The 27,986-nt window shown below is 35.7% G+C and overlaps 1 protein-coding gene across 1 annotated transcript; it reads right to left on the reverse strand.

Annotated features, from left to right (window-relative positions):
• Positions 1-238: 238 nt before the first annotated feature.
• On the reverse strand, positions 239-27,977 carry SERINC1 (serine incorporator 1). Its single transcript, XM_053591348.1, has 10 exons — positions 27,807-27,977; positions 15,373-15,534; positions 12,428-12,597; positions 11,121-11,200; positions 10,755-10,892; positions 8,604-8,773; positions 8,421-8,511; positions 4,208-4,352; positions 3,862-4,092; positions 239-2,085 (listed from the first exon to the last, which is right to left on the reverse strand). Exons 1-10 carry the CDS (start codon positions 27,843-27,845, stop codon positions 1,950-1,952), a joined length of 1,362 nt encoding a protein of 453 aa, XP_053447323.1. The 5' UTR covers positions 27,846-27,977; the 3' UTR covers positions 239-1,949.
• Positions 27,978-27,986: the final 9 nt, after the last annotated feature.

Genomic DNA, 27,986 nt, shown 5'->3' on the forward strand with positions numbered 1-27,986 from the left:
CCAAACTAATTAACATATTGAAGGCTCTTTAGGGTGAGAACACCATTTTACCCTTGAGATCCAACTTCAGGGATTACTTTACAGACAACCAAAGAGTAAAAAGTATCTTCAAAACAATTCAGTTTTGGGGACAGAAAACGGGTACTTCTAGTGTTAGGTTCTTTTTTCAACAGAAAGAAAAGGAAGTCTGAGTATTACTATAGCCGCCTAAATTTGAGTTGCTAAAAAATATACTACACACTTTCTCTAGATTCATTTATTTAGAGATACAACACAGGCATTCAAAATTGTGGAACACAATAGCCAACACACACAATAAGGTTGAGGAATAAGGTGAATTGTTATATTCCATTTACTTTAATAAATACTTTTAAAGATGCAAATGTAGATTTTTAAAAGCTTTCATTAGACACCAATGACATAAAACAACTAAGAATTTCTAAGTTTACTGTCATACTTTTTCATTTGGTTGAAATATTATAATTATATATTTCAGCTACTTGGCAGTAAATACAAAAGCATTTTAAACATCTTTTGAACTGTGTAGTGCACTGTAAGCAGAACTTAAAATGTTCCATCATTCTCCTGACCTCAGTTTATGGGCAGAAAGCATGCTGAACACCAGCAATCCACATCACATAAATTACCCACCAAAATGAGGTGTGAAATCAATTATGCAATTATTTTTAATAGAAATTATTTTTGAATGTCACAGGGAATGGTAGGCTTGGAATTCCGCAGCTTTGCCAGTAATTGGCTATTTGAGCAATTAAGGATGACTTTCAGTTTCTTCATTTTAAAAATGAGAACTAGAGTAGGTTTTATCAAAGTACCTATAAAAGTCTAGTATTTTGCAGTTTTTTCCTACCCTCTAAAAAGTTATCACCTTTGATTTTCAAACCTTTCAAAATAGCTTCCAATAACTTCCTTCTAACTCATGATTATCCTTTTCAAAACCTTGTCTAAATCCTTCAGTTCCTAGTATCTCTGTTAACCCAAACTTCTGCCTGAGTTTGTAATGACCAAAACAACGTTCATTTTGTTGGCAACAGCCATCTCTACCCAAGAAAGATTATCTCCTCACTGGGTATTCAATTTAGTACCTATCACCACTAATCTGACTTTCTTTAATGACTCTGCTTCAAGCTCCATCTATATGACCTACAGTATTATCCAGCAAGCAAACACTCTCCTACTTTCATATCAAGGAGAAAATGTGGACAGATTTTTCAGACAACTGGCATTTAAGTGACTTGTTTAGACAATTTTACAATAGCCACCTTCTTTGCAGTCTCCTGAAAGACAACATATTAAATATTTCAAAAGGCAGCCATGCATTTGCTTTTATAAAACATTCTGAAACAGCTTAAGGTCCAACACAATTTTTTTTTTTGTAGACAGAGTTTCACTTTATGGCCCTCGGTAGAGTGCCGTGGCGTCACACAGCTCACAGCAACCTCCAACTCCTGGGCTTAGGCAATTCTCCTGCCTCAGTCTCCCGAGTAGCTGGGACTACAGGCACCCGCCACAACGCCCGGCTATTTTTTTGTTGCAGTTTGGCCAGGGCTGGGTTTGAACCCACCACCCTCAGTATATGGGGCCGGTGCCCTGCTCACTGAGCCACAGGCGCTGCCCGGTCCAACACAATTTTAAAATCAAACTGTCAAGCAGTTTTGTTTTCACTCTTAATTTCACAGGTACAGGGCAGAGAATAGGGCCTAACAATGTTAACACCATAGTCATAAAACTCTCCCTTTACAATTCATTTTAACTCACGTATCAGTGCACTTGGCAAGAAAATAAATTGGCAAGCGGTAAAATCTAATTCATGCCAGAACAACACTGGAAAAGATACATGGGAAGCACACACATACACAACTTTACAAAAGTTTGGAATACTCTTCAAATAAGCAATGATTGTAGTGGGACTTTCATGCTAGATGTCCCATTCAGTCAAAATCACGATTTGTAAGAACAAGTGGTGCCACCAGTGTCCAAACATACAGCACGAGGCCAATCCAACTGGACGATATTTTCACCCAGACAGCTGTCCACTGACTTTTCATCTCACGAGAGGGTTCATACCTAAAATTTAAGGAAAAACTTTTAAAAAGGGCAGACGGAAGGAACTACATTATCAACCATTAGGCTATGATACTTCTTTAACTCAGTAGTGTTCTATATATCCCAGATACATAGCTGCTGCATCTAATCTGCTGTCTTGCTTTCCATATACAGTGTGAAAATAAAAATCATTCATTGCCTTTAATGGAGTAAAGCACATAGGTCTCTGAAATAATTACTTTGAGGTACTTTATTTCTGACATGTTATTAGAAGAAAAAATGGAATGTGAACTCTGGATAAAGAAGATATTACTATTTTGGGGGTCATACAAAAGTTTTGAGATACATAAAAATCAAGAAATGTAAAATCCACACAGATGGAAATATTTAAATGAGGCTCTCCCCACAACACCTATAAGCTGAGTGAGTTGAAATCTGCACGGGTGCATCAGAAAGGACGCTGTCAACTATGTTTCTTGGAAGTGAAATAATGGACCATAATACAGTCTGTCTCGAAACATTTTCATAGTGACCTATGCAAAAGATTGTTTGAGGTATATTTAAGAGCCCTTCATTCTGATCTCCCCTTCACCTTTGCCTTCTCAGATGTACGAGACTGGAAAGGAAATTTATCCCACAAAGTTTAGCTGATTTTTGTGTTAATGAAACATACCAAAAATCCTTCTGGCCCAAAGGCTGAATTACTAAGAACTATTTGGATTCTTATACCTTAAAATGTGCTATAGGGTAGGAATTTTACAAAATACAGTCTTTTTAATAATAAAATCAGTGAAGGCTACTCTCAAAGAAATGCAGCGAAGAATAATTTTTCTTCTCCACCTTTTGCTGGTACTGAAAGCCTTCGTACAAATTATCTAAGGGTATTATGCATTAAAAAATTATTAATAGGGGCGGCGCCTGTGGCTCAGTGAGTAGGGCACCGGCCCCATATGCCGAGGGTGGCGGGTTCAAACCCAGCCCTGGCTAAACTGCAACAAAAAATAGCCGGGCGTTGTGGCGGGCGCCTGTAGTCTCAGCTGCTTGGGAGGCTGAGGCAAGAGAATCGCCTAAGCCCAAGAGTTAGAGGTTGTTGTGAGCTGTGTGACGCCACGGCACTCTACCTGAGGGCAATATAGTGAGACTCTGTCTCTACAAAAAAAAAAAAAAAAAATTATTAATAACAACCAAAACATTACACTTCAATTTGAACCTTAACCAAATCTTTCTTTGGACAAAGTTAGAATTTTAAAAAATGAAATACTAAAAATTGCTTCCTTATTAAGATTTACAAATTAATTTTGAAATGATAAAAAAGCTTTTACTGACAAAGTGCATACAAAACAGAAAAGGAGGTACCTTTTACTGCACTATATTGGGAATTAGTTATAATATTAAAAAATAAACTTGTCAGATCAACTATCAACATACATTTCCATTAAAAACTTAGTTTCATGAAGTATCTTATTTTAATCTCTTCCAGATTTGGAACTATTTTAATGATTCATTATTGCTAAAGTAAGGAGGTAAAAACTTTGCATTTCTCACACGGATCACTATTCATTTAGCTGTAAATATTTAAATACATCAAAACTAAAAAGTATTTCATATGATATTTTGCAAAGGAGTCCTTAAAAAACCACCAAAATGGGCAGCGCCTATGGCTCAAAGGAGTAGGATGCTGGCCCCATATACCAAAGGTGATGGGTTCAAACCCGGCCCCAGCCAAACACTGCAAATTAAAAAAAAAAACAAAACAACAAAAAACCCACATCCAAACTTTTCATTAACTGTAAGTACCTGTACCAGTTGGTAAGGGTCATCATGATATAAAGTGAAGCCAGGAAAAGCATGAAGTGAAAAAAGGAGTAACTGTAAGTGACACCGTCCCTTTCATTATCTACAGCTCGGTGAACATCATCGCCATCCTCCAATGATCCATCACTTCTGGCTCCCCCGTCTTCTATTAATGTTGACTCATCACTTGTTAAAGTCAGTTTATTAACCTGACTATTGTTTGAAGTACGGATGCTGTATAATAGAAAGTATAGGAAGAAAGAAGGAAAAGAGCATTTTTAAGACAAGCAATTCATAAAAAGATAGCTGGGCTCATTAAAAAAAAAAAAAATTCCATAGTTTTTCTTACCTTGAATAAAACACACACAGTAAAAAGAGGATTAGTCCTATAATTCCCTGAGCATGCCACCACTGGACTGACTGCCCTTCTTTTGGGATTGTGCTTGTTGTATTGTAGCCAATTATGCTGAGTAGGCTTGGGTTGCAATTTGTTTCTGTAACACAAATTAAGGCCAAATTAAAATGTGAGAATAACATAAAAATTATTTTTTACAGCATAACAGGAATTCTTTTTAACTCTTCATACACATGCAAAATCAAAAAGTTTTATTGGCAAAGGCACATGTATAATAACAAAATACTTCAGAAAAACTTATATTTATTAATAATGAGATTCTTTTTTTTTCATTTTAAGTTTTATAGTTCTAATTTTATAGAAATGCTTAGAAAAGTTAAATCATTCAATTTTAAATTGCAAGCTGAGATATATACTGTCTATTGATTAGGAAGTAAAATTACAGATGACTTTTCAAGGTTAGTAAAATTCTAGTAGATTCAGATATAAAACTCAGGTTTTCTAAATCTGCACTGCATAATGCACTGGCTTTCCTACTGCAGGAAAGAGTGAGATTACAATACTGACTTTATAAGGTTTATCAGTTTGTCAAAGAACATTATTGAAAAAGCAAGATAGCTTACAAACCCTAGCACACTTTGAACGAATGACCAAATAAGGCATATTGAAGTAGGATTGGTCCAAAGTTTATATTTTCCTCCTACAAAGCAGTATCTTTCAAACTCCATCTTACTAATGAACATAATTCTGACCTTAGGGCCAGGTGGATAAAGCTAATCTCCAAGTAAATTACTAATTAATTTTTTTCTAATCACTTACCTAGGAAAAAGCTTTCTCTAATATATAAATCACGAAAACCAAAAAATAACTAAACTCCCACCTTTCTCCAAGTGATAAAAATATCTTCACAGTTTGTAAACTCAATGAAATGAGATTCAGATAACATATTTTATAATTTTTTTAGGAGGAAAGATCATTTTCTTCATCTTCTAAAAATAATAATTTCTCACTAATTGACTTATATTGATTCCTATTCCCATGGAATCCAATAACTAGTCTATAAAGATTCATTACAAAGCCAAATTATCATATTTAATTGCAAGGTACTCAGAGTAATTTGGTAATGTGAAGAACTTACACTGTTTACAGTTCAATCAGCAAGCATTTGAAGAGCTTTTATTTCTTTCTGTATGTATGTACAAACTGGACATTTTGTTATAATTCTCATACAGGTATACCTCTCATTATATTGTGCATTTTTTAAAAAGACACACTTCGCAGATACTGTGGTTTTGTACAAAAGTGAAGGTCTGTGGCAAGCCTGTGTTGAACAAGACTATCAGTGCCCTTTTTCCAATGTCATGCTCACCCATATGTGAACATTTTAGTAACTCTCACAATTATTTCAGACTTTTTCATTATTATTATACATTTTATGGTGAACTATGATCAGTGATCTTGGATGTTACCATTGTAACATTCTTTTGGGGTACCACAAACCATGCCCATATAAAATGATTAACTTAATAAATGTGTGTGGCAATAATAAATATTACCAAAACTTAATTGATAAAACAAAATCTGTGTCTCTCTCTCCCGAGCCCCTAAGACACAACAATATTGAAATTACTAGAGTAGACTCTAAGTATTCAAGTGAAAGGAACAGTCATACACCTCACACGTTAAATCAAAAGCTAGATAGAAATGATTAACCTTAAGGAGAAAGGCATGTCAAAAGCCAGGCCTCTTGGTTTCAAACTGTGAATACAAGGAAAAACTATGGAAGGAAAACACTTATTCCACTTATACTAGACTGTTCATTGAAGCTCAATTTACAATCACCAAAATGTGGAAACAGCCTAAATGCCCACCAACCCAGGAATGGATTAACAAGCTGTGGCATATGTATACCATGGAATACTATTCAGCTATTAAAAAAAATGGAGACTTTACATCCTTCGTATTAACCTGGATGGAAGTGGAAGACATTATTCTTAGTAAAGCATCACAAGAATGGAGAAGCATGAATCCTATGTACTCAATTTTGATATGAGGACAATTAATGACAATTAAGGTCATGGGGGGGGAGGAAAAGCAGAGAAAGGGAAGGAGGGAGAGGGGTGGGGCCTTGGTGTGTGCCACACCTTCTGGGGGCAAGACATGATTGCAAGAGGGACTTTACCTAACAAATGCAATCAGCGTAACCTGGCTTATTGTACCCTCAATGAATCCCCAACAATTAAAAAAAAAAAAAAAAGAAAACAAAACAGCCATCTTGCTAATACAGAGAAGGTTTGAGTGGTCTGGATAGACTGAGCCAGTCACACACATTCCCTTAAGCTAAAGCCTAATCCACAGCAAAGCTCAAACTCTCTTTAATCCTATTAAGGCTGAGAGAGGTGAGGAAGTTCCAAAAGGAAGCTAGCAGAGGTTGGTTAATTAGGGTTAAAGAAAGAAGCCATCTCCTTTACATAAAACTGCAAGGCAAAGTAGTAAGTGCAATGTAGAAGTTTCAGCAAGTTATCCAAAAGATCCAGCTAAGAAAATTGATGAAGGTGGCTACACTTAACAACCGATTTTTTGAATGAAAAGAAAGCATTATATTAGAAGAAGACGCCATCTAGAACTTTTGTAACTGGAAAGGAAATATCAATGCCTGGCTCCAAAGCTTCAAAGGACAGGCTGAATATCTTGTGCAGCAAGTGATTTCAAGTGGAAGCCAATGTTCATTTATCATTCTAAAAATCCTAGGGCCTTTAAGAATTACGTTAAAGCTACACTGCCTAGGCTCTATAAATGAACAACAAAGCTTAGACGTCTGCACATCTGTTTACAGAAAGCTTTACTAAGATTTTAAAAGGCTAATGTTGGGAACTACTATTCAGAAGAAGATCCCTTTCAAAATATTATTATTCACTGACAATGGTCCTGGTCACCAAAGAGCTCTGATGGAGATGGACAAGGAAATTAATGTTGTTTTTATGCCTCCTAAGATAACAGTCATTCTGTAGCTCATGGATCAAGTAATAATTCTAATTTTCATGTCTCAATTTTTATAAATACACTTAGGAAGGCTATAGCTGCCAAATAATGATTTCTCTGATGGTTGTGGGCACAGTAAATTGAAAATCTTCTGGAAAGGGTTTACCATAATAGATGCCATTAAAAACATTTGTGATTCATGGGAAGAGGTCAGAATATCACAGTAATAGAGCTTAGAAACAATTGATTCTCATAAGTGACTCTGAGGGGTCAAGACTTCAGTACAGGAAGTTGACGGAAATGGTAAGAGAACTAGAATTACAATTAGGGCCTGAACTCTGAACTGCTGCAAATTTACGATCAAATCTAAACCGATAAAGAGTTGCTTTTATGAATGAGTAAAAAAAGTAGTTTGTTGAAATGCAATCTGTTTTCTGGTGAAGATGCTATGAACACTGTTGAAATGACAATGAAGGACTCAGAATATTACCAAAACTTTGTTGATAAAACAGGCAGCATTTGAGAGGACTGACTCCAATTTTGAAAGAAGTTATACTGTGGGCAAAATATTATTGAACAGTCTTGCATGCTACAAAGAAATATTTCTTGAAAGAAAAACTGATGCAGCAAACTTCATTGTCTTTAAGAAATCAAAATAGCAACCTCGACCTTCTGCAACAACCACCCTGATCAGTCAGCAACTATCAACATCAAGACAAACAACTCGCTGAAGGTTCTCACATGACTATTAGCATTTTTTAGCAATAAAGTATTAAAAATAGTAATACATCAAAGATAAAAATAGTGCCGGGCGTGGTGGCTCACGCCTGTAATCCCAGCACTGTGGGAGGCTGAGGAGGGAGAATCACTTAAGCTTAGGAGTTTGAGACTCGCCTGAGCGACAGTGAGACCCCGACTCATGAAAAAAATGGAAAAACCCAGCCGGGCACCGCAGCGAGCGCCTGTAATCCCAGCGGCTTCTGGAGGCTGAGGCAGCGGGGTGCCCGCAGCCCGAGTCTGAGGTTGTGGTGAGCTACCACGCCCACTGCACTCTGCTCAGGGGCATAGGGTGGGAACCTGTCTCAACAAAAAAAAAAAAAAAATGGTATTGCTTACATTCTTTATTCCTCTAGGAGCCTCATTTTTAAGTAGCTTAATCATAAAATGGCAATCTTTGAAAGAATGCAGAGCTCATTAAAAATAAATAACACACAAAAGTACATACCTGGTTCATTGGTCATAGCAGACCATGTCAAATACATTGTGTAGACTGTAATTACTGAAGACTGTAACAAACCAGATCTTGGCTGTGATTCCTACAAAAAAGGAGATTAAGCAAGATAAATATGAGTTTTGAAAACTTGGAAAGGTGTAGGCTTCATAAAAACTAATGCTATGAAAAGCATACTTGGATTTTTGGCAGTATAGACATTATAGAAGCACCAATGCAGAGAAGCATGTTGACACTGATGAACGCCTTATTTTCCGAACAACTGGCTGGATGAGTGTAGTAGACAAAGAACAGAACGACAGCTACTAAAGACAGCAGGTAATTCAGAGCTGTCGCTGATAACAAGGCTGTAAAGGAAATATAATTGGAATTAGCTTTTACCACAAACAATTAGGAATTAGGCATGGGATCTGTTTAATAAACAATGTCATTTTAATAAAAAATATACTTTAAGCAACTAACATTATCAGCATTGTGCAGGCTATGAAACCAGGGAATACAATTAATTCTGACCTTTATTGCCAAAGAGTTTTAGTTTTTACACACAGCTTACTATTACATTTTCTAAAGAACAATAAATAACATACTAAATATAATTTTTATTAGTAGTAATATCTATATTACAGAGTTTAAAAACCACATTCACTTAAGTTAGCCATTATTTTCAAAATAAGGAAAAATAACTATAAGAGGAATATTACTTAAGGCTTTTAAAGAACTATAATTATTCAGGTTAAACAAGGACATTAAGAAAGAAAACTGTTTTCATTGTTAATGTTAAGCTCACAAAACAATGATGCTTTTCTTCATCAACTAGCATCTAAAAATATATGTATTATGCAAGAGTAAGTCATTATTTAATTAAGTCAACCTTAGCTTTTTCTACATAAATTTTAACATACACAAAATTTTAGTCATTGTGCTAATAAGGGTTCAATATACAAGTATTGATATGGATTTGCCTCAATGACAGGGGATACATTCAACATCTATTTTTGGATATCAACAGTGTTCCAGACCCTTTTATTCTGGGCCAGGAATAAAACAGATAGAAAACTTTGCATTAAAGAATAAGGTATTCTGGGCGGCACCTGTGGCTCAGTGAGTAGGGCACCGGCCCCATATGCCGAGGGTGGCGGGTTCAAACCCAGCCCCGGCCAAACTGCAACAAAAAAATAGCCGGGCGTTGTGGCGGGCACCTGTAGTCCCAGCTGCTTGGGAGGCTGAGGCAAGAGAATCGCGTAAGCCCAAGAATTAGAGGTTGCTGTGAGCCGTGTGACGCCACGGCACTCTACCGAGGGCGGTACAGTGAAACTCTGTCTCTACAAAAAAAAAAGGTATTCTATGTAAGTGAAGTTTCCAAATGACTAAAGTTTATTTGAGTATCAAACTCTTTTTTACTTTTACCTCTGAGATCAAATACCACAAAATAATTGTATTAGAGAAGTATCAGGCCAACGGATAAACTGAATTTAGCTTACACTCTGATTTAATTTTTTGTTTAGCTGAAAACCAGATAATTTTATATAAAAGTCCAGATGTATGGCTTCTTCAAAGAACAATCAAGTAATACTGAACTTTATTTTCACAAGGCAACTAACAGATGGAGCTGAGCATTAGCTATGCACTTTAAAAGGGGCATTCACACTCTCTAATTCACCATTGTCCCTTCTACTTGCCCAAAGATTGAGTATGCACTTAAACTCAGTCCTCTTACGCTTAGCGCTCTTCCCTCACTTTTGTTGCCTGTTTGGCCCCTGTAAGCATCTGTTTTGATTCCCAATTTAGTGTACAGCTACAGGATTCAAACTCTCCATAAGTAAATAATCATTAACTGCACTACTATAGGAATTACCTTACCTGTTACTGATACACATAAAAGCACCCTTTGCAGTTAAATAAAATGTTCCAGAATGGTTTTTCATATTTGTTCTGTTTGCTGCTGTTTATGAATTGCATCATTGTGTTTACCTATTTCTAGCAGTCTTCTTCCCTTTAATATTTCACATTCAACCTGCTGTAGGCTAGACATTACACTATATAAATACACACACTTTCAGCAATAGGCTTTGGAACATTTACTTTAGCTATTTGGTATTCTTCTGGATTCTTTCCTGGTCTTAGGTATGTTCCCAGTTAATCTGACAAAAGATCCATTCAACAAGTTGCTGATATAGCATGATATGATACCACCCATAAACTTTTAAACTAAAAACCTCTTCACAGAAAAATAGACCATAAAAATCCTAAGTGATTTTTTTTCCTATGCTCTACATATCTATTCTCATCTTCAATTATCTTGAGGTTGTTCTATGAGATAGAACTTACCTGCATACCAACATCTTGAGTTCCCTTCTTCCATTTTTTCAACCCATGATTCATTCCATGAATGGGCAAAATCAATAAGTAAGACTAGTTGTATGAGGATGAAGCAAAAGGCACCTGCCATGCCTACGTAAAACCACACTGAAAGAAAAAGCACACATACAAGTGAACGCTGGTTTGGTTGTTATTATGTCCTTATACACAAAAGGGACAATAAAATTTTATATAAATGCTATATAAATAAGGGAGAAAACAAACATATATACAACAACAAAAACAACTACAGTAACAACATCCAGGTAACAATTATTTTGGATTACTATATAAAATATCCACATAAAACAATTTAAGAAAAAAAAGATTTCTTACCAGCTGTAAAAGTTCCTTCTGGAATGAAGAATGCCCCAATAATAATTGCAATTGCTGCAGCAAATTTAAAGAACCAAAATCTAAAACAAAAAAGAAAAATAATATTTTATTAATAAACACTCATTCAATAAATATTTTCATATATAAAATGATTTAACAGAATCTTAAAGAACAGCGACACTTTACTTGACTATTCTAGGCTTTCTGAGGAGTTTCTGAAAATCAGAAAAGATGACTATTACATTAAACTACTTTTGAGACAGTGTTAAGAAAGATATTTGCCATTAATTCATTATGATAAAATTAGAATTATTTCCATTTCACAGGTTTATTTTACACAAGAGGGGTAAAATGTGAAAGTGTAAGGTGCACTCTGCAAATAGTTTTAATAAATGCACAATAATGCCTCCATCCCAAACTGGTATTTCAAAACAATCAACCACTAAAGGAATAAAATGAACAAAATAAAAACAACCTATTTTTCATTAATATGTATATCCCACTGTTTATTCCTATTGTCTTTAGTAGCACATACCATCAGATAAGTAATAGCAGATATTAAATCAAAACACTCAAATAGAGTACTGGAAGTGGTGCTCTCTGCTAAGGGAGATTGATAAAAGGAACCCTGCGGTTTCTCTGAGTTGTACTGTGCAATCCACTGTTTAAAAAAATCAATATCCTGCTTAGGTATGAAGTTGTCTATTTTGGCTGCTCTTTAGGTCTAGGGAGCTGAGAATTCTATGTAGAGGGCCTGGTCCACCAAAAACAAAGAGAAGGAGAAACAGCTCTTCCTTTAATAGTCACAAATATGATAGACCTTCTTTTTATGATAAAAATAAAACCCACTATGGATCAGAAGTTAATTATTAACTATTAAAGGCTATTATTTAATTTCCAAAGTATTAAATTCTCTAGTATTGACAAGAACATTTTCTTAAACTTTGTCATTCATGTACAGACAAAATAACTGCAAATTACAAAAGTTTAATTCACCTTACAGTTTCTCTAGATCAGTAATTTTCAAGCTGTGTGCCATGGCTCACTGCTGAGCTGTGAGAGACCTTAGGTGTACTGAGAAAAATTTTAAAGACCATTAATTAAATCATTTCAAAAGAAGTTCGAAGCACAGTAGTATATTCATTTTCTACTGTTTTTTTTTGATCAGTGTAATTTAAGTGTGCCACGGAAGTTTAATTATAGGCTCAAGTATGCTGTGAGATTAATGAGGTTGAAAAACATTGCTCTAGACAGATTAGAAATTACTGACAAGAGGCTGCCCAGACTTTTATATTGACATTTCTTACCCATTGTGCACTGCAGCTCTAGGATCACTGCTACTCTTCACCTTAATCATTAATAAAGACAGGAGAAGATAGAACATAGCCAAGCCGAAGCACAAACGGTATACAGCTTTATAGCCCACCAGAATATTACAAGGGACAAGGCCTTTCTCATTCTCACAAAATCCAGGAATCTAGAAAAAACGTTAAAACAAGAGTTTATGAATCGTAACGTTTTCATTAGGCAAAAATGAAAATTCTATGTAATCAAATAGTTGGGTTGGAAAATGGGAGCTTGTTTTACAGACTCTGAGGACCACCAAGATGAAATCTGATATAGTTTAAACAGACAAAAAGGAAAGAGTTCTGAACTTCTATGTGACCAAATGATAAACTACCTATCCCACTACTAAACTGGACACTCACTGAGCTATAGATTTATGCTGAATTCTTAAAACTTGCATTCTACTGAGATATACTGAGGTGTATCTATGTGCATAAGGAAAGAGAAAAAGTTATTATGAGCTTAAAGATTCATGGAGCAACTAAGTCTGCCTCTAGGTACTAAAAAGAACATTAATGGCTTTCAAAGCCAGTATTACTTAAATCAGTTTTTTGTTCTGGTTCCCTATTCTACTAGTTAATACAAGTGCTATTTTTGATCATGAATGGATTTGGCTCAACAGTATAAGAGCTGACAGTTTAATGTTTTAACTCAGAATCTTAAAAACACTGATGACTATTTCAGAAAGTAATACTGGAATCAGAACACAAAGAAGAATTTGCATGTGAAATAAGGGGAACTGTTATTCAGAACTTCATATATTATTCATATACATAACACATATAAAAGAATTATTTCCTGCCACTACTTCCAGCCCCCAGCACTCTAAGGAAACAACTAGTTATGTATCAGTTGTCAAACTCAAAGGCTACTGCTTAATCCTCACATGCCTTTATCTCTTTTTTACGTGGACACTGTCCCTGTCATTCTTAACACCTTCTTTCTAAAGCCTATACATTCTCTTGGCTCTTCTTTTCTATCGTTCCTTCACAGGTTTCCCTTTTTCCATCAACTCCCTTAAATAGTTTTATTTTTTATTTTTTTGCAGTTTTGGGCTGGGGCTAGGTTTGGACCCACCACCTCTGGCCTATGGGGCTGACACCCTACTCCTCTGAGCAACAGGTGCCACCCAATAATTTTATTTCTTTTAATTTTTTTTTTCTTTCATCCTTTGGCAATTCTCTTGCCCTTTGCCTCTGAAGTAGCTGGGATTACAGGCGCCCACCACAATGGCTTTTTTTTTTTTGGTAGAGACGGGGTCTCAGTCTGGCTCACTCCAGCTCATGCTGCTCTCGAACCTCTGAGCTCAGACAATCCACCCGCCTCGGCCTCCCACAGCGATAGGACTACAGGCGTGAGCCACCACGCCTGGCCGACCTAAATTATTTAAATAATTTTAAATTTTAGCTCTGCTCACTTTAAATGGTCTTCTCCACCATACACTGCCATGCTATCAACTTTCAATCTCTATCTCAAGACAGTTTCTAGCTCTGATTTCTCTTTTGAATTGTACACTCATATTTTCTACTTCCTACATTTTACTGTTATGGGCTTCATGTTTTTGCTACTTAAAATTGAACACTGAAACCCTAACACTCAATGGGAGGATACTGAGACATGCGGCCTTTGGGAGATAATTAGATAATGAGTGAAGGAAGCCCTCACAATGGAATTAGTGGCTTTTTAGGAAAAGATATGAGAGAGCTGTTGCTTCTTTCTCTCAACAATGCGAGGAAGAAGATTGCCATCTGTAAGCCAGGAAGAAGATCCTCACCAGCACCCAACCACACAGGCACCCTGGCTTGGATTTTCAGCCTCCAGAATGAAGAAAGAAATTTCTGTTGGTTAAGCGTTATCAAATTCTTGTCACAGTAGCCTGAACTGACTAAGATATATATTATGCAAGTTCCCAAAGTTGACATGATAGAAACTAAATGTATTTTATGTTCCCCATATCCTTCCACACCTGACTCCCTTGGTGGGGTGGAGGACACTCTTTAATAAAAACTTTTCTTTCTGGGTTAACAGAAACACTTTCTTCCCAGTTTTCTAGGATCAGAATGAATCTGGCTGTTATTTATGATTCTATCACTGACAATCTTTAATGTAATGCCAGACTCAGTCAATTCTACATCCAGAAAATCTATTTCAGGCTGTGTATATACTTCTTTTTTTTTTTTTTTGTAGAGACAGAGTCTTACTTTGTGGCCCTCGTAGAGTGCCGTGGCCTCACGCAGCTCAGAGCAACCTCCAACTCCTGGGCTTAAGCGATTCTCTTGCCTCAGCCTCCCGAGTAGCTGGGACTACAGGCGCCCGCCACAACGCCCGGCTATTTTTTGGTTGCAGTTTGGCCGGGGCTGGGTTTGGAACCCGCCACCCTCGGTATATGGGGCCGGCGCCTTACCGACTGAGCCACAGGCGCCACCCCTGTGTATATACTTCTTGATTACACCATTGCACAGCCTCCACACTTAACGATTTGACTTCTATACTTTCCTAATCACTAAAAGAACCTTTCTAAAGCACAGACACTCCACTTAAAAAGCTCTTTTTTATACTCATGGGCTTCTTATTTTTCAATCATAGCATACAAAAGTTCTAATCATTCTTAGAATGTCCCTTTTTCTATGAGACCTGACGTTCTGACACTCACCTAGTAAGAATTACCTTTTTCCTTAATGAACACAGCACATCCATTATCAACATCATAAAATTAGCTAACTTGTATTATCTTTGTCTTTCCTAAAAGATTATAAACTACTAAAATTTGATTACATATTATCTTATTCTTATAATATGTAATTCTCTTTTCAATTATTCATTATTCTCTTTTCAATAACCAGAAATCAGTTTTGTACATACATAATACAGCTTCAATTAGTAAATAAATAAGAAAAAAACTAACCTTATTTAGTTGTTCTTCCATTCCTGGTATCAACATTACACAAGCTACACACACTCCAACAAACAAGAAAAATGCATAGATCAGTCTAGTTACGGTAGAGTTGTTTCCACTAGGACAGCATCTGCATAGCAAACATGGTGCACTGCCACACAAACATGGTATCTGGGAAAAAGAGTATTATTAAAAATCAGTATAGCTTAAAATGATACAAAGAAAATTTAAATTGTACCTATTCAAAAAGGAAAAAAAAGGCAAAGTTATTACCAAGGGTCAAAAGGTATATGGTTCCTATATATTATCTACAAAGTCAAACAAAAAAGGCCCTTGCACTGCATACTAAGCAAAATTAATAAATTCATGAAGATATCAAAAAGAAAAAAAAAAATCACCAAAAAGCAACCAAAGCTTATCTAAGAAAAAAATGTAATAATCATGAGTAGCATAGCTGCTAAGCAAACATCCAGCCCTTGCCCCTTAGTTCCCCAAAATTATACTACTGAATTCATAAAATTCCAAGAATTATTTTCCTCCAGGAAGAAAAAAAAGTGTATTGGCATCTCTATCTTTAACCTCCTTTTTTTTTTTTTTTTGCAGTTTTTTGGCCGGGGCTGGGTTTGAACCCGCCACCTCCAGCATATGGGACCGGTACCCTACTCCTTTGAGCCACAGGCACCGCCCTTCTTTAATCTCTTTTGATTTGGTGATGGTAATAACAAAATGAAAACTAACTAGAGTCAGATATGTAAACAACTGGGCCTAGCTAACTGTTTCCAGTAAACTCTAAAATTAACTAGTAGTACACCCCAAAGGACTAGGATAGCGTCCGGTCTAGGAGTGGTTCAGAGCATTTAACAATAAATACCTGAAAAAGGCAAACAGTAATTATCTAAAGGACTGACCATAAGCTGGACTGAGCTCCACCATACGGTTACACTTTAGAAGTTGGATGAACTGGGATATTCTAGCCTTAAACCCATAACTCTGGGAGAAAAGTGTCTTAGAAATCATAGTAAGGCAATAATGTAGCCAGACACACTATAGCAACCAATATAAAGTGGAACAGAGCTACTTTATATTAAGTTTCAGCAAGTTCCAGCAGAAATGTTACAGTAACTACGCAAACATACTATAGCAAACACTAAAAATAAACAGCTCCCCTCAAAGAAAGAAATAAAGAAAAGACATATGAAGAATCTGGTTTGATACAAACATAACTCAGTATTCTCTACCAGTATTTCACTTACGTTACAGAAAAATAACAATACGCTAAAAAAACCCCTCAAAAATGAAACAAGAATAAAACAAAATGGAAAGGGGAAATTAAAAGGCTAAAGAAAGAAATGAGAAAAGGAAAAACAAACTTAAGGAACTATTAAGTTAACTACCAAGGAACACAAGAGACAGCTAAAAATAAAATTACTGATGGAAAAAAGGCTTAGGATCATTACCCTAAATTTAGGTAAAGATGGCAAACAGTGAGCAGATGCAATAAGCAATGGAAAAAAATAAATAATATAATGGTTCTTCAGATAATAAACAACAAACAATGTAAGGTAGTAATTTCTGAGAGAAGACAATGTGAGCCCTAGGATTGGCCCATCTTTCAGCCTGGGAAGAATGTAGCCTAGGGAAAAGGATCCAGGCAGAGCCTGCTAGTCTATATGTAACTTGAAGAAATGGAGAGGAGAGTTCAGGGAAGTAAAGGCAGCTAGAGTTCACAGGAAGAAATTCACAGGCCAGAACCCTGAATTGACAGAGCCACAAAGAGAGCAAGCTCTAGCTAACTAAGCATTGATCACATAAATAAATTACTCAAAGGCTCAAGTTTGAGTCTGGGAGTTCTACCACCCAGAGTAGAAAAACCTTATGATCTATGAGTCATTTGGTAGAAATATCAAAAGGCTATATTACTCAGTATTAGACAAAAATCAGCCATTAGACTAAAGGCTAAACTGGTTCCACTTAATAAAGCTTACAAGCAAACATCAAAGAGACCAAATTCTCTCCAAGTAAATAACCAACGTCCAAGAACCAAGCCCAAAAATACTTTTTAAACTTTATAAGTATATCCAACACTTAAAATAAAATTTGTACCTTACAGCTAATAAAAATTGGCTGGCATGCAAAACAAGAAAGTACAACCTAAAATGGGAACTGATCAGTCAAAACCAACTTAGAAATGATATAGATGACTTGAGCTCATTTATAAATAGGGCACTGTAATATTTTATACCTTTATTTCACATCCTTAAGGAGGTAGAGGAAAATGTGATGATATTAAAGACAGACATGGAAGATAATTTTAAAAACCCTTATCAAATTTCTAAAAACGAAAAATAAAATACCTAAGCCCCAAAATTACATATAAGACAGCAAAAAGATAAATGAACCTGAAGACATAATAGACATGATTGTAAATGAAAGAGATAAAAATAATCAAAGGATTAGAGCACTGTGAAAGAAATTCAAGCAGTCTAATACAAGTGAAACAAGAGTCTCTGAATTGGACTTCAACTATAGAGAAGTCAACTGAAGGGAAGAGACAAGTAAGTCCCTTTTGAAGACATAATTGCCAAAATTTTTCCAAACTTAATGAAAACTATAAACTCACAGTTCCAAGCTCAACAAAGCCCTGGCAAGATAATCATGATTAAGATTATACCATGTAACATCTTAATCAAATTACCTTAAAACAATGTAAACCAGAAAAATCTTAAAACAGACAGAAAAATACATACTATATACAGAGAAACAAAGAAATAAATCACACTTCTAGTAAGAAACATTTTAAACCAACAGTTAGCACTAAGAGAAAAAATTGTAAATTGAATTTTGCACTCAGTGAAAATATCTTTCAAAAGTTAAGGCAAAACGAAGACATTTCCATGCACGGAAAAGACCAGAAATCCAAAAACTAGCAAAAATCCCCAAGTAACAGAAATGTTGAAGGAAATCCTTTGTACCACACAGAAATCTATATGCAAAGGAAGAAGAAAAATAAAAACTGTTAAGATACATATTTTTTTTTCTTATTTAAAACGTGGGCCAGAACAACTGATCCTAAATCATAAAATTCCCTGACCAAAACCCCTCATGAATGTAAACATAAAAATTCTCAATGACATTTTAGCAAGTCAAAATATAAAAGTATATAAAAAAAGATAATACACAGTGACCAGGTAGGGTTCAGTCTGGAAAGGTAAGTCTGGTTCCACTTTTAGTCAGTGAAATATACCATACTACAGATGAAAGAAATGGTCATCTCAATAGATGTAGAAAAGCTTTCTGACAAATTCCATACCTATTCAATACCCTACTCTCAACTTGAGAAAGGGCATTTACGAATAAAAAGTCTGAAAAGTCTGGATGCTTTCTAAGACCTGAAACAAGGAGAAACTATCTGGCCATTTCTATTCGACGGCACAGTGGAGGTCCTAGTCAATATGAGGCAAGAAAAAGAAACAAAAGACATACAAATTGGAACAGAAGACATAAAAACTGCGCTATTCACATATAACACAATTGTCTGCATAGAACATTCCAAAGAACTTACAAAAATGCAACTAAACTAACAATTGAGTATAGTAAGATCACAGGAAACAGAGCCAATATACTCATATCAATCATATTTCTATGTATTAGTAACAATTGGAAACTGATATGAGTTTTAAAAAGATCACAGGACACAGAGCCAATATACATATATGTCTATGTATTAGTTAACAAACAATTGGAAATTGGTATTAAACAAGTGAGTTTAGTAAGATCACAGGACATAGAGCCACACATATCAATCATATTTCCGTGGATTAGTAAAAAACAATTGGAAACTGATATTAAAACAAAGAAATACTTAGATAGAAATCTAAGAAGGTGTAAAAGATGCAAAATGATGAAAACTATAAACACTGGTGAAAGAAATCAAAAACCTAAATAAAAGGCAAGTTCATGGACTGGAAGACTCATTATTTTTAAGATGTCTTTCCAAGCTGATCTACAGATTCATTCTAATCACAAGCCCAACAGCAGTTTTACAGAAATAAACTACTTGCTTCAAAAATTTATATGAAAAGGCAAAGGAACTAGGATAGCTTAAACAACTGACAAAAAGGCAAAGCTAGAAGACATACTACCTGATTTCAAGACTAACTTTAAAGTTACAGCAATCAACAGAGTGGTATGGGCAAACGGGTGAACATAGCACAAAAAACTGTACTGGAACAGAGCAGGTCAGAAACAGACTCACACAAATATGGCCAAGGGATTTTTTACAATGGTACCAAAGCAAATCAATATAGAAAGGATAATCTCCTTAATAAATGTTGCTAAAATTAGTGGATAGCCATATATTTTTTTCAAAAGTGAACTTTAAGCCATAATCAAACCATACATAAAAATTAACTTAAAGATTTCCTATAAACCATACAAAACCACAACCACAAAAGAAAAAAAATGGATAATTTTGGCCTCATCAAGATGAAAACTTTTGCCTTCTTGAAAGACACTGTTGAGAGAAAAAAACGGTAAGCCACAGACTTGAAGAAAATGTAAGAAAGGTATCTAATATATCATTTCTGTCCCAAATATAAAAGGAATTCTCCAAACTCAGTAATAACAAAAGCCAGTTAAAAAATAGGTGTTCAAATAGATACATCACCAAAGAAGACACATGGATGGCAAATAAGCATATAAAAAGTGCTCAGTATCATTAGTTATTAGGGAAATACACATTAAAATCATAGAGACATTACCACACACATACCAGAATGGCTACAGTCAAATGAACTGACCATACCAACTTACTGATAAGAATGCAGCATAATCAGAATTCTCTTAACTTTGCTGGTGAGAAAGAAAAATGGTATAGCCATTTTGGAAACCAATCTGGCAAGTTTCTTACAAGTCAAACACACATCTACCATATGATCCAGCAATCCCACTCCTAGATATTTACTCAAGAAAAAAAGAACTTAATCATCACACAAAAAAACCTCTAAGAGAACACTTATAGCTACTTTATTTGTAATCATCAAAATCACAGCAGGGAATAGACAGACAAGTTGTGGTACAACCAAAGAATAAAATGCTTCTCAACAAAAATGAACAAACTACCAATATAGGGAACAACCCTGACTCTCAAATGAATTATGCTAAGTAAAAGAAGCCAAACACAAAAGGCTATATATGCTGTGTGATTCCATTTATGACCTTCTAGAAAGGTGAAAATTCTAAAGACAGAAACAGATGGGACGGAATTGTTTAGGATTCTGACTGTTCTTTATAGGTTATATGACTACATGCATTTGTCAAAATTCATGGAACAGTATACTACAAAGATTGAATTTTACCATATGTAAATTAGTTACTTAAAAAAATCCTTAAAATAGAGAGTCCTCTAAATAAACAAATTAAAGGATATTCAAAGATCTAATATGAGAAAAATTCCTTACATGAAGACATAAATCTGTGGACCAAAGGAGCACACTATTTTGGAGAAGAAAGAAAAGTGATAAAAGATTTAAAGTCAGACTTATCTGGTTATATAACTTCAAAGATAAACTCTTCAGATACTCAACCAGAAGAAATAAGTCAAATGCCCATGTGCAGAAGTGTGCTGGGAGGGGGTGGATGGCAGGCTGATATAAGACAGAATACAATGGAAAAATAACTATAAAATTCTAAAGGAAATGAGTATACCACTATACTAGTCAAAATGTCCCTCAAGAATTTGGCAGGCATTTACAAATATCAAAGAATCAGGGCTTTCTGTACCCATGAAACTTCTTTGAAAAATCTACTGAACAATAAATAATGTGCTTAATTAGGAGATGAAATTAAAATAAAAAAATCAGGGAGAAGCCATGGTAAAAAGAACTAGTGGAGAGATTTGAATCCACTTAAGTTTAGAGCAGTGGTTCTCAAACTGTAGCACCTTATCAGAATTAGCTGGAAACCCTACTAAAACTTCAAATGCTGGGCCTCATGCCTGAAGTATGTCTGGGGTATAAATCATAATGGCAACATAAAAATAATGGCACAAAGGGCTTCTGGTTATAGATGGCAAACAATATGAATTTACCTATACTCCCTATAGAAATCCCCAATAAAATGAAAAAGGGATTTTTTTTAAATGAAAGAATAAAACAAAAGATCAAAAAGAACAGGAGAACAAATTTGGAAGGTGGAAAGCAGAAAGTAGTAACTGCCTTAACAGAGCAAGAAAACTGAATTCTAAATTATTAAAGGAGAAAGCTAACAAGCAACACACTTTTTTAGCAGAATCCTCAAAAAGATCAGGAATTGGTTGCACCAGGTACCTCTCTATAAGCAATACTGAGGTAGACTGAAAATAGGACGGTTCACTATGTTTTCAAAGAGCAGTTCAGACCCCCATATTTCATTCCATTTCTTGACTAACCAACTAAGAAGGACAAAACATGGGTCTTGACAGATGAACAAGTAGAACTGACATGAGTACCAAACTAAAAACATAAAATTAAGTTTATATAATGGAAGGTGAGAACCTCAGCATTCTTCTCCTACTTGGATACCCCCAGAATGCAGGTATACATAGTATTTCCCAGGAAAGAGACTGGAAATTTGGTCTATGTGTATCAAAAGGCCTAAATACCTGCACAGACTTCTACAATAAAATGGCACCTTCAGATGGTTGCACAGCAAGTACAGTTGACAAGTCCAACCAAAGTCTTTACTATCTCATTCTTAAATAAGAATAGTCAAAAGACCATTGAATATTGAACAAAACTCTAGCATGAATGGGGGGTCTACATAGGGGAACATAAACAAACTATGCATAGAAATGAAAGCATAAAAATATCTAGTGTTTTAAATATACTTATGAAGTATATACGGTCTGACAATTAAGTTTGGGAACTCATCCTAGAAAATATCACTACAGTCACTTTCAAAGTACTCCCCTTGGGAAGCTAGGCACCAACGCCAGCACCTCATATAGCCTTCAAAGCCATTTTAGATCTTTTTGTGGAATGGCCAACAAAACTGCCATCGTATTATCCTTGATATCCTGAATGTCATCAAAATGTCTTCCTTTCAGTATTTCCTTTATCTTTGGGTAAAAAGTCACTGGGGATAAGGTTAGGTGAGAAGGGAGGATCTTCCAATATGGTTATTTGTTTATTGGCTACAAACTCCCTCACAGTGTCACGTGAACTGATGCACTGTTGTGATGCAAGAGCCATGAACTGCTGGCCAAAGTTTTCAGTTAAGATTCTCCTGCTTCTTTATGGATGTTTTACTTGGTCTGCTACACTTCTCACAGTCAGCCAATGCCTTTGATGCATAATTTGAATTTTTGCAATGTTTTCATCAGTTCTGCTTGTTATTGGCCTCTCTTCATCAGCAATGCTTTCACTCCCCTCAGAAAAACGTTTAATACACTGATACACTGCCATTTTCCTCATGGCATTATTCCCATAAACTTAAACAGGTCCCTGATTTCACTTCCACTCTTGCCAAACTTAACAAAAATATATGGATGTTTGTTCACTGCTGTAACTCAAGCTCCAACACTTTTGTGACAGCACACAAAAACATGTAACAATGCAGACCACTGCTCAGCAAGAAACAGCCACATGCTGACCCAAACACAGCCCTGAGACATTGATATTCGAAGTTTATCAAACCTTACCAAGTTGCCTATATAGTGCTGTCAACGTACCACACGGTGGTGACCTCACAAACTTAATTATCAGACTCTGTATTAAGTAAAACATACAGTACAGAGTATCTTATAAAGAAAGTGTTTCCACGAAACAGGCACAAGAAAAAACTCTTGGTAATTAAAAATAACATAGCAGAAGTTTAGAAACTCCACAAAGTCCCAAAAACAATCAAGGACATTTCTTAGAAAATAGTGCAAAAAGCCAATGAGATAAAAAAAAAAAAACAGGAAATAAGAAACCTAGAGTTTCAGTCCAAGAAGCACTGTGAATAACAGACTACAGAAAATACAGATGAGAAAATAAAGATTTCAAATTTAATCAATTGATGGGGAGGAGGAAGAGACCACTTAGAAAAGTTTCCTAAGAGACTTAAGACTAGCTGGCAGCACAGTGCAACACTGCAAGTCAGAACTGCAAAGGAGCAACGCCTTTAAAATTCTGAGGGAAATTACTTTCCACCTAGAATTCTAGCCCAAAGTGTAATTCCTATGTTCTTTTCTCAAGGAACATTACACCAAAATATAGTTATAAATCAAGAAAAAAAGAACAAGAAATGCAGAAAAAAAGTTTTCAACCCAACAAAGGCAACATTTATCCTTATTTAAGGATAAAATGAGACCCAGGATAAAAAAAGAGTGATTACCTATACATTCTAGAGCAGATCAGTAGATTCCAGGAGAGAACCACAAGGTTAAATTAATTATCACGTGTCATCGGAATTTACAGAGATGTATACAGCTGGGGAAAAGTTTGGGGTTAAATGAACTAAATACATAGAAAATAAAGCTAGCAGTAACTCCAATGAACAGAAAAAGCTGTGCATGAAAGGAAATGCCATTGCAAATTTATTACATGGCTAAACTATGAGAGGCATTACAAAGTAATAAGAATACTGAAGAACATATTTAAGTGCTTACTATAGTTGTACATATATTAACTCATTTAAATAGTCACCAAATTATTAGTATTATAAGGGAACATCATGAGTATGTGTTTGATAGGCATGGGGAGTAGGGCCAGTTAAAATCAAGGGATAGTTGCTAATCTTCATCTACCATAGTTAAGAGACAATGTCTAAAACAACCCCAGTTCTAAAAAAAACAAAGCTATATCATATACATGTTACTTAGAAATACCATGATGAACACCTAAAGCAACACTGCCTCCAAAGGTGGAAATGGGAGTAGTGCATCGGTTTTATTAAGCTGCACAGAACTATCTGCTTGGGAATTATAAAATTATACAGTTAATAAATAAGAAGTAGGATGTAGGAGAAGAAGTAAATATTAATTATTTCTACCTTTGATAGCAGTGAGTCTAAAATGAAAATGTCCTTTAAAAATTTACTTCAATTTCAATGTTTTATACAACATTTTCTTAAGCTTAGAACAGGCTTTCTCAACCATGGTACTACTGACATCTTAGACAAAGTAATTCTTTGTTGTTGGGGGCTGTGCTGTACATTGTAGAATATTTAACATCCATAGCTTCTACCCACTAGATCTTAGTGGCGCTCTTCAACCCAACTTGTGACGAGGAAAAACGTCTGCAGACATTGCAAAGTGCAATGCAAGGGGAGTGAGAAGTGGGAGGAAAACTGTGGCCAGTTGAAAATTACTCCTCAGAGGAACATTCTAGGAATTTTAGGAATCTCCTGTTGAAGAAATGCTTACTTAACTTTTAGTAATTCCTTTAATTTTTTTTCCTTTGTTAAATTCAAGAAAAATTAGATTTACTCCTTTGTTTTAAAACAAGCCATGTTTAATATGCTAAGATTCCTAAGAAAGTATTTTGTGTCTAGTCAACCATGTGTACCATGCATATGCACTGAGACAGAGGAATGCTATTCGTGGTGGGAATTTGGAGGGACATTTTTACTTGCTTTGCCTTCTGCATTACTTGATCATTCGTGGCAACTATGAATCATTTCTACAAAACAAGTCGTATTTATAAAAACTAGGAAAAGCTGGCACAAAACAGGCACACAGAAATTACTAGCTCTTTCTTGTTAACAGTTTAACAACATTAGATATATGAGAGAAAGATATGAGTAGTTATTGCATTCAAGGTCCAGCCACACAAAAAAAAAAAAAAAAAAAATCAATTCTATTCTCTTACACCAATGTTGAGAATGGGATGGAGAAAAGCACAAAAATATGGGAGATCCAGGGACGCCTATGATAATGCTTTAAATAATTACCAGAAAACAAAGATTCAACCATGCATGAATCAAAAAAGTTCATGAACCAAAAATTATGATCAATCTAATTCTAGGCCTCTGAAAAAGCAAACAAAAAAATCAACAATTTAACATTGTAATCTCAATGGTTATTTCTTATCATTTTTCTCTTAATATTTAGGTATTTTTATCTTTTATAAGAAAAAACTTTTACTAAATTTGACGAGGCCTACAGAAACTTGAAAAAATCATGAGGCTGGTTTGCTTTGAATTGTGGCTTACCTAATCTAATTTAACGATGTGAATGCTACTTTTGAAAATATGAATATATTTTAATTTCATCAAAACTTCTTAAGTAAATACTGACTGTTAAGAATGTGGAAGAGGTAATCTGTTTACTGTAAGGCAAATTCTCCTTCAATTACTATTGACCTGTACTAAAATTGAATAATCAATAAAGAGACAAAGGCATAAGGAAGAAAAAAAAAGGGGTAGTGGTGGAAAATGACTAAAACTGCAAACTCTAAAATAAATTCTAAACTTGCTGCGGGTGCCACACCCTGGTAGCCCCAGCTACTGGGGAGGGTGAGGAGGGAAGATCACTTGAGCCCAGGAGTTAAAGGCTGCATATGCTAAGATTCTGCCTATACATAGTCAATACACTCCAGTCTGGGTAAAACACTGAGATCTTCTCCTCTGAAATACAAAAATAAAAAATGAAAAAATAAAATTAAAAAAATAAATAAAATCAATTCTTTAACCAACCACAATGACCTAGAAGTATGATGAGCAACCCTGGCCACCTAGGTTCTCTATCTCTAGAGATCTAATTATTGGAAGAAAGCTGCCTACTTGTCACTACTTTCCTAATGCACTTTGGTATTAATAGTGACTAAAAATATTTAACAGTGACTAAAAGGTAGTATCATTCTTCTAGTTAATAGATGCTGTGATCCAACATGCAGAAGTATTATGAAAACACAATTTTTTCCATGGTGTTTACTAAAGCTATTTTCTGACTTAAAACACATACAAGTACAAATATATTTAAAACATTTGCTGTTCTTAAATAATCATTATCCTTCAGACAAAAAAGGTTGCTCATCACTCAACTGGAGATTTGGAACAAAATGGAAAACATGTATCTCTCCTTTTAAATCTCTATTACATATACAGAACTACTGCATGCCCACTTGATACTACCATGTAGATAAAATCTGACATTACAAATTAAATTACATGACATCTTCCCCTCCAAAAAAGAAAACAATCGTTTATAATAATCACTTATTCATTTTCAATACTCTTTATGAAACTAAATATCCTTCTTTTGTACAAAACAGTCAATCAACTCAAGTAAACTCTATAATATTATCGAGATAAGGTTTCCATACCCCATTGAAAAAATATATACAACAGAGTCATGGATGGCCTGGCTGGAGTAACAACACCTGCAGCATATTATTTTATTAAAATGCAGTATTTACAGTTCAAATAATATCAATGCCTTTTTGAAAAGATGTAAAATTTTAAAAAGGTATGTAAAATTATCATTATGTTGGTTGATATATATAAAAAAAGTGAAATCGGGTAAATCAGATAACAATTGTTAGAAATGGAATTCTGAAATCAGACTAAAGAAATATGACTTGACCCCAAATACCTAGTCCCAAATTACAAACATCTTTATTAACTGTACTGTAAATGTTTTGTCTACTATAATGGACGAGGGAGAGGTTATCTTAAAAAAAACTGAAACTGTGCCACTTGCAACAAGAAATCATGCCACTATAATGAAATGATTTCACTCTAACAACTCAATGAAAATGCAGCGTACACCTAATTAAGCATGAAATTTCAGATGACACACGCATGTTTTATGTCTAAAGACAAAAGATGTGTAATACCACAGAACTGACCAGCTTTTTCAGGTTCAAAAATTATTACTTGAGAACCACGTAATTGACTAGTGACTAGAAGACCCAAGGAAGAGCTAGGGCTGTTTATTTCAAAAACGGTATTACCGCATCAATTATTACCGCTAGGCTGTCCCAAATCCCCGGCATTTATTAATCATAGTCTGCGCCACAGAACAAAGAGGCCGACATGCCTCCGGGAATGACAGTGCTGCAGTCTGCGGTCGGCGGGGAAGCTATGCCGAGAAAGAGTGGGTTCTCCACAGAAAGAAGGAACTAAAGACTTCTATGGAGATGGCCTACGCAGACAAAAAGAAAAAAACCCAAAAGGGGCCTGAAAGAACAAGAGACTGCTTTCGCGAAGGGTCGGGGAGGAGCAATATCTGCTCCCTTGACTTTTTCCATTGGGCCGTTTTCCCATCGCCATTGCACCTCACGGCCAACATGGTCAGTTCTTCACAAGACCAACGCCCCGAAGCTGAATCGGAGGGACCAGAGCGATGAAAAGAACATGGGGGATGAAAGAACTCCCTGTTGGGTGGGGTACCACCTCCCCGCCGGGCCCTCGCCAGGCCCGCTCGCCTGCTCTCCGCCTCTCACGCTAGCGCCCCGGAGGCTGCAAAAAAACCACCTTACCCAGCTCGCCATGGAGCACAACCCCAGAACGCTCCCCATCTCCACAACGTCGCCAATTCCAGAGGGCGCAGACAAGATGGAGACAGCCTCACTTTCGCCTTTTGGGGCTTATTTACTATCTGCTAGGCACTTCCGGCGCAGAGCCCGCCCCACCCCTCGGCTTGCGTCACTTCCTCCGAG

Source organism: Nycticebus coucang, chromosome 5 (genome assembly GCF_027406575.1).
Source record: "Nycticebus coucang isolate mNycCou1 chromosome 5, mNycCou1.pri, whole genome shotgun sequence".
NCBI classification, from domain to species: domain Eukaryota; kingdom Metazoa; phylum Chordata; class Mammalia; order Primates; family Lorisidae; genus Nycticebus; species Nycticebus coucang.

Bases quoted from the DNA above. Each gene is read 5' to 3' on its own strand.
- SERINC1 (XM_053591348.1), bottom strand. From the start codon at position 27,845: ATGGGGAGCGTTCTGGGGTTGTGCTCCATGGCGAGCTGG. The intron at 10,893-11,120 runs GTAAGAAATCTT...TTTTTCTTTCAG, and splicing joins AGAAGGAACTTTTACAGCTG to TGTGGTTTTACGTAGGCATG. The intron at 2,086-3,861 runs GTACTTACAGTT...CTTAAATTTTAG, and splicing joins ACCCTTACCAACTGGTACAG to GTATGAACCCTCTCGTGAGA.